This window comes from Octopus bimaculoides, chromosome 6 (genome assembly GCF_046866305.1).
Source record: "Octopus bimaculoides isolate indiv1 chromosome 6, ASM4686630v1, whole genome shotgun sequence".
Lineage (NCBI taxonomy): Eukaryota > Metazoa > Mollusca > Cephalopoda > Octopoda > Octopodidae > Octopus > Octopus bimaculoides.
Window position 1 is genome coordinate 117,758,190 of NC_142933.1, and position 14,096 is coordinate 117,772,285.

The following is a 14,096-nucleotide window of genomic DNA, read 5'->3' on the forward strand; positions in this document are numbered from 1 at the left end:
TGGGACACTGGTAGAATGTGTCATATAAAACATCTTTTACTCTTAGTCTTCTTAACAAAAAAAATGTACATCGCAAGTTATTCCATGTTAAAGTTGTCGTATTTCTGTAATTTCAACCAATCACTGACGTCTATTCAGCTGAATAGAGTTACTGCTGGGCGGTCATAAAAATGTATTCCCTGTGACATATTTCATCCGGTTTAATCGTAATTTATACGTATATATTGTTTATATAATAAATTACGTTGTGCATATCTATGTGTGTAACAATTTTAGAGTTCGGATTCTAGAGTTAGGGTTAGTTTTAGGGTTAACAGTCTAGTTAGGGTTAGGGGATTAATACGATATACACCGTTACAGCGCTAACTGTTTTCAACTGAATAGACGTCAGTGATTAGTAGAAATTATCGAAATAAGACAATTTTTTACATGAAATAAATTCGAATACAAAAATTTTTTTCTGTTCTATAACACAAAATAGATAAGTATACGAAATTTGAAAGTCTTTCGGTACCAAAAACACTACATAAGACATAAATGAAAACTGGTGCCCCCGTTTTGAAATAGAATGGCAGTTTGATAGAAACCAACAAGCAGTCTAATAACTGAAACTCGTAAAATAATTTGTGTACGTGGTGTATTGATATAAAGTATACAAGTATGTATGTGTGCGCGCGTATGTACGTGGGTATGTCCGACTTGTAGTAGTCAGCTGAGATGTTGCTAACTTGCTCATCGATCCACATACATGTATGCTCTTCACCCCTTTGCCATGAAATAGTATCATCCATATGGTGTGATCGCTCTCTCACTATTTGTCTTATACACTCATATCACTAGTCTCTCTTTCACTGTTCTCTCTCTCTGTCTCATATTCACGTTCTTTCTGTTTCTTATAGTGTCTCTCTCCTCTACTGCGTTTACCAGTATTCACTCGGCACACGGTCGCTTTCGACACGCCGGGCGTTTTCTGATTCCTTGATTTACAAACGGTGACTTGTATATTTGTACATACATGTATATATATTATATATATATTTCTATCTTAATACCAAGAAGACAGAAAGAAAACAAGTTGAACATTCATACATTCTAAGCAATCCTAACGGGACAGAAAAAGACAAAGAATATTACAAACGAAACATTTAATTTTACTCCGGAATTTGGATATATATGTACTATATAAATATAAATATATATATCTTTAGAGGAATTACCGATTTTCTTCATCTCTAAACCATTTTTGGACACGATCTGTCTACTTTCTTTTACATTCTTGTTGTTATAAACACTTTCTGTTTTGATAATTTATGTATAATTTTGGACCTGATACGTTTAATTAAACATATCTCAGAAATTAATACTTTTAAGAACAAGACAACAACAAAAACACAAGATCGCTTTACTGTGTGATTATTATATGAAGTTTAATAACAACAAAGCGTTCAGTTTTGTTTGCTTTGGTCATAATTTTTTTGATCGGATTTGTGCCGAGTTTGGAGGAAGACACAACATATCAGCTTCGACATACGCTTTAAAAGAGACTTTTTTGAGGAATTCATTCATTTGAATATTTTCCTCTCCTTCACTGTTTCATCGGAATTATTTACCTGTCGTTTTCTGTTTTTTAACTTTATTTTGTTAACAAATTGTCAAAACAACTAGGATTTTTTCTTCTTGTGCGTGTGTGTTGCTGCTGTTTTGTTTCGCGAGTTCTCTACAATTTAATGTTTAGTTTTGATCCATCGATGAAAATAATACACGAACGTATTTCTTAAGAATATTAACATTTTTTCTTTCTCACATCTAGAGCAATTTACAGACATCACTCATCTGTGTTGTTATATCATTTTAAGATCTCTTTCACGAAAAGACCTTATCTTGTATTAATAATCAGTCAAGCAGAATATCTCTCTTTTCTGATATTAATATTTTTTAATTGATTATTGGTTGTTATTTGTGTTTAAATAAGAAAACATTTATTTCCCATTAAGTGGTGGACAATCCCCCGCCGGCTATCCAATAACATCATTACCACCCACTCTATCACTATCTGTCGTCAACACCGTCATCATCTTTGTCTATAACAACATCTTCGTTACCGAAATATATTAGTAGTAGCAGACACAATTATTTCATTCATTCATTCATTGCCACTTCTACTAGTAGGATTGGTTTTGGTTGGCTGCTAATACCGTTAGTAGTAATAGTAGAATTGATACAACCAATTACTACTGTAGTAGTATTATTCGTGTCTTTTATATTCTCCTTCCTTTGAACCCGTTCACCCTGTGTCCTTGGACTCAAAATTCCAGGTGGGGTTCAATGTTATATTAACTTCTGCCGACATAGACCATCGCCAGTTACCTTGGATTCCGGTCATACACCAATATCTATTCTAAGCTATTTCGTTCCATCATTTTCGTTCCACTGTCTTTAGAAATCCATTCTATTCTTGCATTTCTATTTATAGACATTTATTACCTTTAGCTCTCTCTCTCTCTCTCTCTCATTTAAAATTCTTGGTCAATAACTCTTTATACGTCGCTCGACAACCAGCTTTCTCATTTCCTCCATCATGTAAAATTTAACTTTCACATTACATTGACACTATAATTTAAAATAATTTATCTTTCCGTAACGTTTTGATATATTCACACTGTTAGGATTCATTTTAACATTTGCCACTGCCATTATTTATGTACTTTAATATATTAATTTATATTCCTTATTCAAGGAAATGTCATCGTAGATCATAATTTCAAAGCACCCCAAAACTAGTTACATTAATGTCTAGATGACCTTCTCCGACACTCCATTTATACGTACATTTTTATTTGTCACCGTATAAAATTATATTTTTATGGCACCTTGTTGCTTTTTAGTTTTGTCTAGTAGTTGTAGTCACCATCTAATTTCGTGTCATTTGAATTGCATTCCGTCCACCTTCCTATTGATTAGGTTGGATAATGTTAACTGCTGTTCTGGTGCTAGTCTGTGAATCTTGGAATCATGCTGTTTTTGTGTACACAACACTTGCCTTAGTTTTGTTAATTAGCCGCTATGGCACTGTTCTCACTCGTCTGATACTCTTTCAAACCTGGTGGAACAACAAAAATATTATCAACGCACACTCCTCCTCCGTTGGCAAAACACATTTAAAGGTACCTGGCTCAACTTACAAGTGGACCACATCATCTGCTCAAACAGAATCATCGACTGAATCGTCAACTGAAACTTTATCCTCTGAGACTGATCAAAGAGAGGTTAAAACAGAATTGGCAAATAAATATTTGTCAAATTGCTTAAAAAAGTTGGGACTAAGAAAAGAATTTTACAATCCAAAAATGTTACTTGAAAATATCCTTATTCAAGATTCTATGCTGTTTGGCAAAATCTTTTCTAAAGATAAACCAGAACTAGATGAGCCCTCTGCAGAAATGGTAGCCAATCTACCATCTATAATTATCGATCATGACAATGATCTCTTTTTTGAACAATTATCAGCATTTACTCAAATGGTGAACAAAGAAACTGATTGGTTTCAGCATCATTCTAGTGAACCACAACTATCCTGCTCCTCTTCTTTCTCCTCCTCTTTATCATCTCAGTGGCTAGGGGCACTTAATGGTGATGAATCCTTTTACGACAGGCTTCCTGCTTCACTACCGTCTTCACCTTTACGCCAACGCTTGGCTAATTCCCTAGATTCAGTTGGAAACTCTTTCTTCTCTTCATCATCTTCACCTCTTACCAGCTGCAGTGAAGAGGACATTAAAATTCTTCAACAGCAATATATAGCTGCTTGTCTTGAAAAAAAACTGAAAGATCTCCATAAACAGTGCAGAGAGAACTCTGAGTATCAGCTTGGAGACCGCAACAACAATGGCAGTGTTGTCAGCTCTAACAGTTTCTGCACCAAACCAGAACAACCCTCAAGTGATAGTAATAACTCCTTGTGTAACCATTCCTCATGTCAGAAGCACAGGAAGTGCTGCTGTCCAAATGCCAATTATTCAACTTCACAGGAACTTCAATCACCCCATCACAATTCTCCACCAAAAAAAATGAAGATCAATAAAAAACTTAGGAACCCTTTAAAGAAAATTAACAAAACGGTATGTTGATTATTTTTGTAACTAATGAGAGAAAAACAATTTCCCTTTTAGTTATCACAATTTTGTCTATTCTGATTTAATTTAACCTTTTTGATACCAACCTACCTGAGACTGCTCTGAACATATAGTTCAAATTTCATTTTAGTTTGTGTTCCAAATGCTAGCTTAATAACGATAAAGTAATTTTACATAATTCTTCATTATTGAAATAAAGGCAGTATATTTCAATAGAATTACTGTAACAAAAGGGTTAAATTTTGACTCAGAAAACTTATTCACTATTTATATATGTTTAGACAATTTCATTGCAATTTAGCAATTCTGTTTATATTGGTTTTTGTTTCATTTATCTGTTGTTCATTGTATAGTTCCGGTATTATTAAGTTTTTATGACATATATTCAAAGCTGATAACGTACACCTGTTACTGCTCAGTTTCTTGCAATGTAGGATCCATTTATCTTCAGATCAGCCATAACAAGAATCTCTGAGTAGTGACTTAGTGGATTATCAGCTTTGAATATATCCAGTGAATAAGCAAATTCTTACTCCATGTATTTTCTACTTTTTTCCCCCCTGTTTGTACATCCATATATATATATATATATATATATATATATATATATATATATTGGTGTAGGAAGGGCATCCAACCTTAGAAACCATGCCAAATCAGACTGGAACCTGGTGCACCCTCTGGCTTACCAGTTCCAGTCAAACCATCTAACCTATGCCAGCATAGAAAGTGAACGTTAAATGATGATGATACACACACACACACACACACACACACACACACACACACACACACACACACACACACACACACACACACACATGATGAGTTTACAGGGATAGATTATCCAGGTGGGTACCATAATATAACTCTCAGGTATAGTCCAGGTTATGGCTAACCACATCAAGTAATAAGAAGCCCCAAGGATTGCTTATGGTGAACAATCCCACTGTAATTCTTCTGATAGGTGAATTTGATTTCACTTTGTGGGACTCTGAATATATATGTGTGTGTATATAACGTTCTGTTTCTCTGTACTGTACTATAACAGAAGGGATAAATTTGTTTTCCTCTTGCAGGACAACAATAGGTTGACTGAAGCAATATAATGATCTTCAGATATAATAAAAATAACATTTATACAATACTAGAAACTGACCTATTTCCAAATTTCTCCCTAAAATACCATCTGTATTTTAACTCTTTAACTGTGAAATTAGATTTCATGTTTATTCCTGTAACAGTGTTAAATATCTACCCAAAAATATATTGTTATTTTCTGCAAGTCACATTGCCTCAATAAACTTGACATCTCACAACAAAAAATAGTTTCAAATAGTATTCCTCAACAAAAGATAGAATGGTATATTAAAAATGCTTTCCACACTCCAGGGTAATGAAATTTTGAATGAGTATATTTGATTTCTGCAATAAAAAGGTTAAAATGATGGGGTAGAAGTTGTTAATCAAGATCTGTTGGTTTCTGCATTTCAGTTCACAGTTACAACATGGAACCTCCCTAGTAAGCTCTGACACCAATCTGTTTCTAGTGTTATGTATCTTGATGGAGATAGCTGTGACACTGGAGACTATTCTATATGGAACCAGCTTGGTCTATTTTTACAAGCTTTCCAGTATGCATAATTTCTATAGCAATCCCATAGGTTATCTGTAGCAGTGGTGAGTTTATAATAATGAAGGAATCAATATTTGAATTGTAACAGCTGAAAGGTTCACAGCAGATGTAGGCAATACAATATGTACTAACTGGTGATTATTTTAAAAATATTAGATGACAACCCTAAGAAAGATAGTGTTTTGTATTTTTAAAAAAGAATTGTGTTGGGATATTTATTTAATAGTGACAAAATTATACTCTCACAGCTTTAGTAAGGTCAAAAACTCCTAACTGGTGGTGGCTAAATTTTGAGTAATAATAATCCTTTCTACTATAGACACAAGACCTGAAATTTTGGGGGAGGGGACTAGTTGATTACTTTGACTCCAGTGTTTCACTGGCACTTAATTTATCGACTCCCAAAAGCATGAAAGGCTTGGAATGTAGCAATGGGCAAAATACTGCTATGCATTTCATCCAGGAAGCTAAAAATTCTGCCAGCCTGCTGCCTTAATTATAATAATGATAGATCTTCCCTTTTGTCAACTTATACTGGGCATCATAACATGCACCAACCATTTTACTAATTAGTTAATTTATTACTTTCAAAATAAAATAAAACAAAAAAAAGCTTGTTCGAATTGAGACCTACATAGTGCTGGCATCATGCAAGTCATTTCTGTTGTTGTAATTGTACAACTTTTGTTCACTTTCAAATTGAATTTGTAACCTGATCATTTTCCACCTTCAGTAATTCTTTATTTAAACACCTGCTTCATACAGTGATGTATTGATTTAAGTGGATGTATATTGTGGTATGTTATTAAAAATGTGAGTATTTAGGACAATAATACTCGAGACAGTTGTAACCACTTTGTAGTTTGAAGAGTTTTCATAAGTCCACTTAAGTCATTATTTAGTTGAACCCTCTTGGCATATGGTACTTCATAGAAGTAACCAGCATCACAAATTTTTATTAGAATAGATTTATAGCAGGAATTAGACAGACATATAAGCAAAATATTGGTCACTACTTTCCATAAGAAAAATAAAACTGGTGGATATTGTCTTTGAGACAGTTTTGTTTTGTCTTATTAATGTGTCCATCCTTCTTAAAAACTAGGGTGCGAATTGAAAATATGGATGCTATTCCTTGTCCATCTGACAATGTAGAGGCTCCCTAGTTGGCTCACTGATAGTCTAGATCAAGCATGGGCAACCTTTTTTGTGAAGAGTTGCATGTGACCTGGTTCATCATCAGGCAGGCCTCAATTTATTTCACATCTCTCAGTTTTTATGGTGTGTGTATATATGTGTTTGTTTACATTTTGCTTTAACAGGGATCTATTCTTTCTAAAACTGGTAAGGTTTAGTAACAGGAAAGGCATCTGGCTGTAAATAATATACTTGTCTAACTCTTACTAGCTTGGAAAAAACAAATGTAAAGCAAATGAACTAATTTTAGCTAGTTGTAAAAACTTCAACCAAAAATGTGGCTGCATTTGTGGCAAGTAGACCAATCCAAAGAGTTTCCTATGTTGCCTCATCTAAATGTTTGTGTTCTTTAAAGGCATTTTGCTGTTCGCCCTCAGCGCTATGAAATGCTGGATTTAAAAAAAAATTCAAAAGTTTAACAGACTTTACAGTCATGAATTTAACACTCATTCCCCAGTGTCCATCTCCACAGAACACCCAATTCTATTGCCTGATCTCCATGTCACGTTGCTGTGGTGCTAACTCCAATAAAATTGACTTGTCTGTCTAAGTAATTGACCTGTGTAAAGTGGAGAGGACAGCTATGGAAATTAAATAACTTTAATTATTATAAAATGTTTTTCCCATGCTGTTAATCATTGTTTTAATTTTCTGCACTTGTTTATGTAAAACAAAATCCAGACCCACTTTGTTGGTGGAAATTCATTTCTTCTGCCTTTCAGAATATTCGTCTTTTGTTCTTCTGCCAACACAGACCCAACATTTGTGCTTTTCTTTTGATGTTTATCATCAATCTTAAGGCAGCAAGCTGGTAGAATCAATAGCAGCCTGGGCAAATGTTTTGTGGCATTTTGTCCGTCTTCATGTTCTGAGTTCAAACTCCATTGAGGTCAGCTTTGCATTTCATCCTTTCAGGGTCGATAAAATAAATACCATTTGAACACTGGGGTTGATGTAATTTTACTTACTCCCTTCCGTGAAATTGCTGGCCTTGTATCAAAATTTGAAATCAGTAATGTTTATCAGTCTTTCTAGTTGAGTTGTAGACAATCTGTCATATTGCTTAATACCAGCAGCTGGTAGTTGAGCACTTTTAACAGAGGTCCAGTTTGTTACAAGTATTTGGTTGAGATTGCTGGTCTGAAAATAACTTATTGTCCTCTCACCTGTTCCAGGACACCGTATAAATGGTTGTGGCACCACCCTTCCTCCTTTGACCAAGTTATGCAACAAGAAACATCTCAATTTGTTCTTAGATCACTCTCACTTCTCTATCACCTATTTAAAAATACTGCTTCATAAAATACATCACTGGAATATAGAGTGAGATATGTTCCTCCAAACTAAGAGAGTAGTAACATCAAATAAGAATTTACTTGGACTTTGACAACCTGCTCAACCCATGCCAGCTTGGAAAGTAGATGTTAAAATGTTGATGATGATTACCACCATCATCATCTGCATCACTACACAACCACAAACTGCACTTAACTGCTAACTATTTCTGATTGTTCTGTAACCTTACAAAATTTTCACTTAATCCTTTCTTCCCTAGAGCTCCTATGTTGATCAGAAACTCTCTTCCTGATCATCATTCCTTAATAACCATTAACCCTTTCATTACCAACCCAGCTGAAACCACCTCTGGTTCTGAGTACAAATGTCTTGTTTTCATAAGTTTTTAATTAAAATCTTCCACCAAACCTTAGTCACAATTTATGTTCATAACATGAGCTGAATGATAACTAAGTTGTTTTACTAAATTCTTTGTTATATTTAAAGTAATTGAAAGAAACACAGAGCATCTGAAAATAGAAATACAGTAACGAAAGGGTTAAGCTTGTTGTAATTCAAATTGAGCATTAACTACACTAATCTCACCCAATTTTCTTTCCCACTTCTTCTGTCTAGGATGGTCTAATTACATCATGGGTGGTATTATTACTCTTATCTGAACTAAGTAATTAAAAAAATGTCATTTTAAATAATTCAGATAAATACATTGGCAGGCATACTAAGATTGAAGAGTAGATATAAAGGCATTTTTAAGCAGAATGATGTGCATGTATGTATACAAACAATTCACATTGTTATCTTCTTTTCTCGTCGTCATTTGTCCATTTTTTCCATTCTCCAGTACAGCCTCTTTCTTGCCAGTTGTTACATGATTTGTTCTTCTCTCCTTCTTGAGGTTCAGTATCCTAAGATCAGCCTTTACTACTTCTTCCCATGTCTTCTTCAGTCTTCCAATTTTGCAAGATGCTTCCACTTGGAACCAGCTCTCCTCCTCCATTTGCATCACATGTAGGTAATAGGAAATGTGAATCCTAAGGAACCTGCTAGGCATCTGAAGGAATTCATACTGCTAACTACTTTTGTGCATTTATTGAATACAAGGTCCTTATTCTCGCTCAGCCTTCCTGTGATACCTCTGCACTGCTGTGCACCCATAGTTTGTATTGGTTACACTGTAGGTATGTAATTCCTACCCACTCCTTTTCTGCATATTGAGCATGGCCATTTCCCAGATGGCTGTAAAGTTTTGTCTTCTTGTTAACTAAAACTTGTATTTGCAAAGTTTACTTTGAGGTTTCTTGTTTCTAAGCTTTACTTTGATATTGAGAATTTCTTTTCTAATTCTTCAACAGATTTGGTTATAAGAATTAAGTCATTGGCATATGGAAGTTTCCATAGGCAGCCAGTTTTAAATCTTTCTATTACTGTCTGAAGAACTATAATAAACCAGATGGGACTGAGACTACTACCTCATTAAATTCATTGCTAACTTTTGCTTTGCTACCAGCATCTTTGTACATTCCTTTTATTTCTCTTTTCTTTTTGCATTAGTGAGGGCAAGTGCACTGCTACAATTCTATACACTTTTCACTTTTCTCCAACAGTGTCTTGGTCTGCACTGGTACACTGTTTTGCAATCTGCAACACCTCTCAACCTCTCATCACAGAACATTGGCAAACTTATTTTCAGCATCTCTCTTTGCTAAGTATATGTGACATCTTGCTTCTCTTCTGGTTTTCCCATTTTCTTCCAATCTTTCCATTCCTACCTCTTAGCTTTTATGGCTCCGTACACACTTCCATTCCACCACCATGGCTCCTTTTCCTTGTAATACATACCAACTAGCATTTCTTTAAATCTATGTCTGGTCGAGATGTTTTTTTTTTTTTTCTGCTTCCCTGCTTTCCTTCTCCTTGTTGTCTTGTGTCTCCGATTCCACACACTCACACACATGGTTTTTGAACGAGTTACTTTTTTTTAAAAGTAACTATGCATTAACATTATGTAATATTATAGTTAAATATCAATTTCTAATGTAAGCATAGTTCCAATATATTCAGTATGGATTGAAAGGCACAAATCCATGTTATAAATGGATACCCAAACCAAATTCTATAAGTAACATTCCATTGGGTCTAGTTTCACTTTACTTTTGAGTTAAGAAAAACAAAAAAGAAAAGAAAATGAAAATGGATGGGAAAATGTGATAAACACATTTTCAATTGTGTAGAGTTTCTTTTTTGCTAAAGTGAAGATCTACATTATTCTTCATAATGCTTTTTTTTTTGTTTTTTTAAACTTTTTATTCTAACCCCTTTTAAGCTAAACTTGAGCTTGCTGTTCTTTCCATGAACTAACAGATCTGTGTTTTATCACCATTAAGTGATTTACTGTTTCTCACTGAAATTCTCTTTACTTCTTGCTTATGAATGTAGTCTTTCCTTGTCTCTGCATTTGTTACAATTTTTACATTTCTCCTCTAATCATTCTACTCCTCCTCTGCCCCACGCTCTCTCTTTCTCCCTCTCTCTAACTATTCCTCTAATGTTATTGTAAAATTTGATTGTCTCTTTTCTATTCTTTATTTGCTCAAGATTATTGGTTTGAAAGCATGATGTCCCATCTTGTAACAAACCACTCTATTTTCATGGAGAACCAATATCCATGTTCACACACTACACACCAAGACATGACGTGACCTGTTCTCTGGCTTTCTTTGTCTCTCTCTCCCTATATGTTTTCTCTTAGTCATTCTCTTCCCCCTTCATTCTCTTTCATGCTTTTCATCTTTACTCTGTCTTTCCTCTCACTCTTATCCTATCCTGAGTGATTACTCACACTTGTTATAACTCTTTCTTGTATTGATCTCTAGCACTCTCTACCAGCTTAAAAGCCGTCCTATCAGGCAGCTTTTAAGCAACTAACTCTGAATGGGAAGATCTGCAAAGAGATCTCTGGCTTGTTTTGGAGAATTTGTTGCAATTGCTTCCTCCAGAGTCATATCCCAATGATGATCATATTCGTCGCTAAATTCATGTCAAAAAAATATCACCGAAAACAATCGCAGTAATGAAAACATAGGAATCCAAAATTTGAGGATTGTAGATCCATATTCGGCCCAGAATGCTTTTGATTTACTCACGGAGTCAGTCTGATTCCAAAATAGTTTGATATGTTGGGCAACGGCCTCGAGGAGTTAAGTTGAAAAAGTGTGACACACTGACATTCACATTTATTATATTAGATGTGTGCCCCACCACTGCTTGACAACTGGTGTTAGTGTGTTTACTTTCCCATTACTTAGCAGTTTGGCAAAAAGAGACCAACAGAATAAGTACCAGGCTTTAAAAAAATAATTACTGGGTTTGATTCATTTGACTAAAAATTCTTCAGCCTGACCACAGCCAAATGTCTGAAACAAGCAAGTAAAAGATCTCTCTCTCTCTCTCTCTCTCTCTCTTTCTCTCTCTCTCTCTCTCTCTTTCTCTCTCTCTCTCTCTCTCTCTCTTTCTTTCTCTCTCTCTCTCTCTCTCTCTTTCTCTCTCATGAGTCTGTAGCCTATGCTGAATAATGGTCCTTGTGAAAGTTACTGAATGTTCACTTCATTACTTATTATACTCGTTCTTTTATTTCATAGTAGTAGTGGTGATGGTGTTAACAATGGTGGTTTTAGCTGTTGATGTTTGTAGTGATTAGTGGTAGTTGGTGGGAAGTAAGAGTTCCGTTGACTTTGTGTGTGCATAATGGAATTGATTTGACAAAGAAATTTTATACACACACACACACACACACACACACATATATATGTATATATATATATATATATGTATAAAATGGGTGTATGTATCAGAATTAATGAAATGAAGGAAAATAGTGTGATGTGGGTGTGGCATGAAGTGTGCCGAGAATGTTGTGTATGTATATATAGATATGGGACTACTGATATGCATGTATGATGCATTCCTAAGTGAAGAACATGAAACTGAAAACTGATTGGCTGAGAAGTATGAGGAGAACTGCGATCAGCTGATTGTCAAGGACGTGCTAGCAACTGTTATGATACTGATGGGACATGTTAAAATGAAACTACAAATAGTGAAGCTATATATCAGTGTATACAATTCTAGGACACTACTTTTATAGGATTTTTAGTTGAAAGTATCGGTGTTTATTTCAATCTCTAACTGCTTGACAGAATCCAGTGTCCAAGAACTGCATCATGCTCCAATGTCTGCTTTGGCCTGGTTTCTTCAGCTGGATGTCTTTCCTAATACCAGCCATTTTACAGCATGAGCTGGGTACTTTTTTTATGTCATCTGCACATTGTTGAGACTACCATACAGTTTGCTGGATTATAAGCACTGGGGTGGTGGTGGGGGAGTCAGTTTCATCCTGGGGAACAAAAGGATTACTATGAAGAGGGGGAGAGCAGAGAAGATTCTTGTAGTCTCTATGACTACATGCATCTAGTAGCGGAAAGCGAGGAGATGTGAATATTTTGTATAGACTTTGCTGTATATGGCAACAGGCACAGCCAAGTGGTTACGGAGCTTGCTTTGCAGTCATATGGTTTTGAGTTCTTCTATTATAGCCCCAGGCCAGCCAGTGTATTGTGAGCAAATTTGGTTGATAGAAGCTATGTGAAAGTTTGCTTTGTGTGTGTGTGTGTGTGTCCGTGTCCTTCCACCACTTGACAGTGTCCATTTGTTTATGACCCTGTGATTTAGCAGTTCAGCAAAGGAGATCGATATAATAAGTATCAAACTTAAAAAATAAGTACCAATTTGTTCAACTAAACTCTCTAAAGTGATGCCCCAGTATGGCTGCAATCCAATGACTGAAACAAGTAACAGATAAAAGATATAACTGGTTAAAACTAAAGCTGTTTATCTAACATAAGTGGAGGCACATGGCTTAGTGGTTAGGGGTGTTCAGCTCATGACCATAAAGATGTGGGTTCAATTCCTGGACCGGGTGGTGCATTGTGTCCTTAAGCAAAGCACTTCATTTCATGCTGTTCCAGCCCATTCAGTTGAAAATAAGTTCTAGCTGAATGCTAATACAGTTCTCTCTCTCTCTCTCTCTCTCTCTCTTTCCTACTATCACATTCTGAATGTTCTAATGCCCCAAGGGTGGGAGGAAATCGAGAGAGTGACTGTCTGCCCACAACGATGTAGGCTTGAAAAGCAGTTAGCAAAAGTATGATACATTCTATTCAGACCGACTTGCTTGTGGCTGACAGCTGTGTAATCTAACATGGTTAATGAATGGTATTACTGCTAATGGTTCTAATCAGGTATCTGGTTCTTTACAAAGTTGTACCCTAGGACATCATTGATTTACTTTATTTGTTTATATATTCATTTTGTTGTTGTTGTTGCAGACAAGGTTTTCTATTATAAACAAATCTGTTGTTAGATTCTTGTTAGGTTTATTGGAAGCCAATGACATTAGGGTGATAAATATAGTATCATTTCCGGCATTTTTGTAATCAACTAACTTGTTTAAGGCTAATTCATTTTGCTGTTCTTTCATTTCAAAAGTGTTCTATGGTTTCAATGCATCAACAGCAATGGAATTGTTTCAACATCTGCTTTTCTCTGCTCATATAATATGTCGAGTCGGGAATAAAAAGGCACCTGTTGTACCCATTTTTGTTGTGTTACTCCAGATTAGCTCCAATTGAACAGATCTATGGTCAAGGACGCTCCAACCATGACCATCTTGTTTTCTTTTTTTTTTTTTTTTGGTCTTTGTCAATGTATCTAGGATCACATGTGGTTCTTTTCTGATAGTGACAGTATGGTGTGATATGAAGGAAATTTGGTTGCTA

General features: G+C 35.2%; 1 protein-coding gene across 1 annotated transcript in view; it reads left to right on the forward strand.

Annotated features, from left to right (window-relative positions):
• Nucleotides 1-331: 331 nt before the first annotated feature.
• The window catches only part of LOC106881141 (uncharacterized), a 48,856-nt gene continuing 35,091 nt past the window's right edge, over nucleotides 332-14,096 (forward strand). Inside the window, exon 1 of the mRNA XM_014931415.3 lies at nucleotides 332-4,118. Within this exon, the coding sequence (XP_014786901.1) occupies nucleotides 2,970-4,118 (1,149 nt within the window). The 5' untranslated portion in view covers nucleotides 332-2,969. The remainder of the gene's footprint in view (nucleotides 4,119-14,096) is intronic.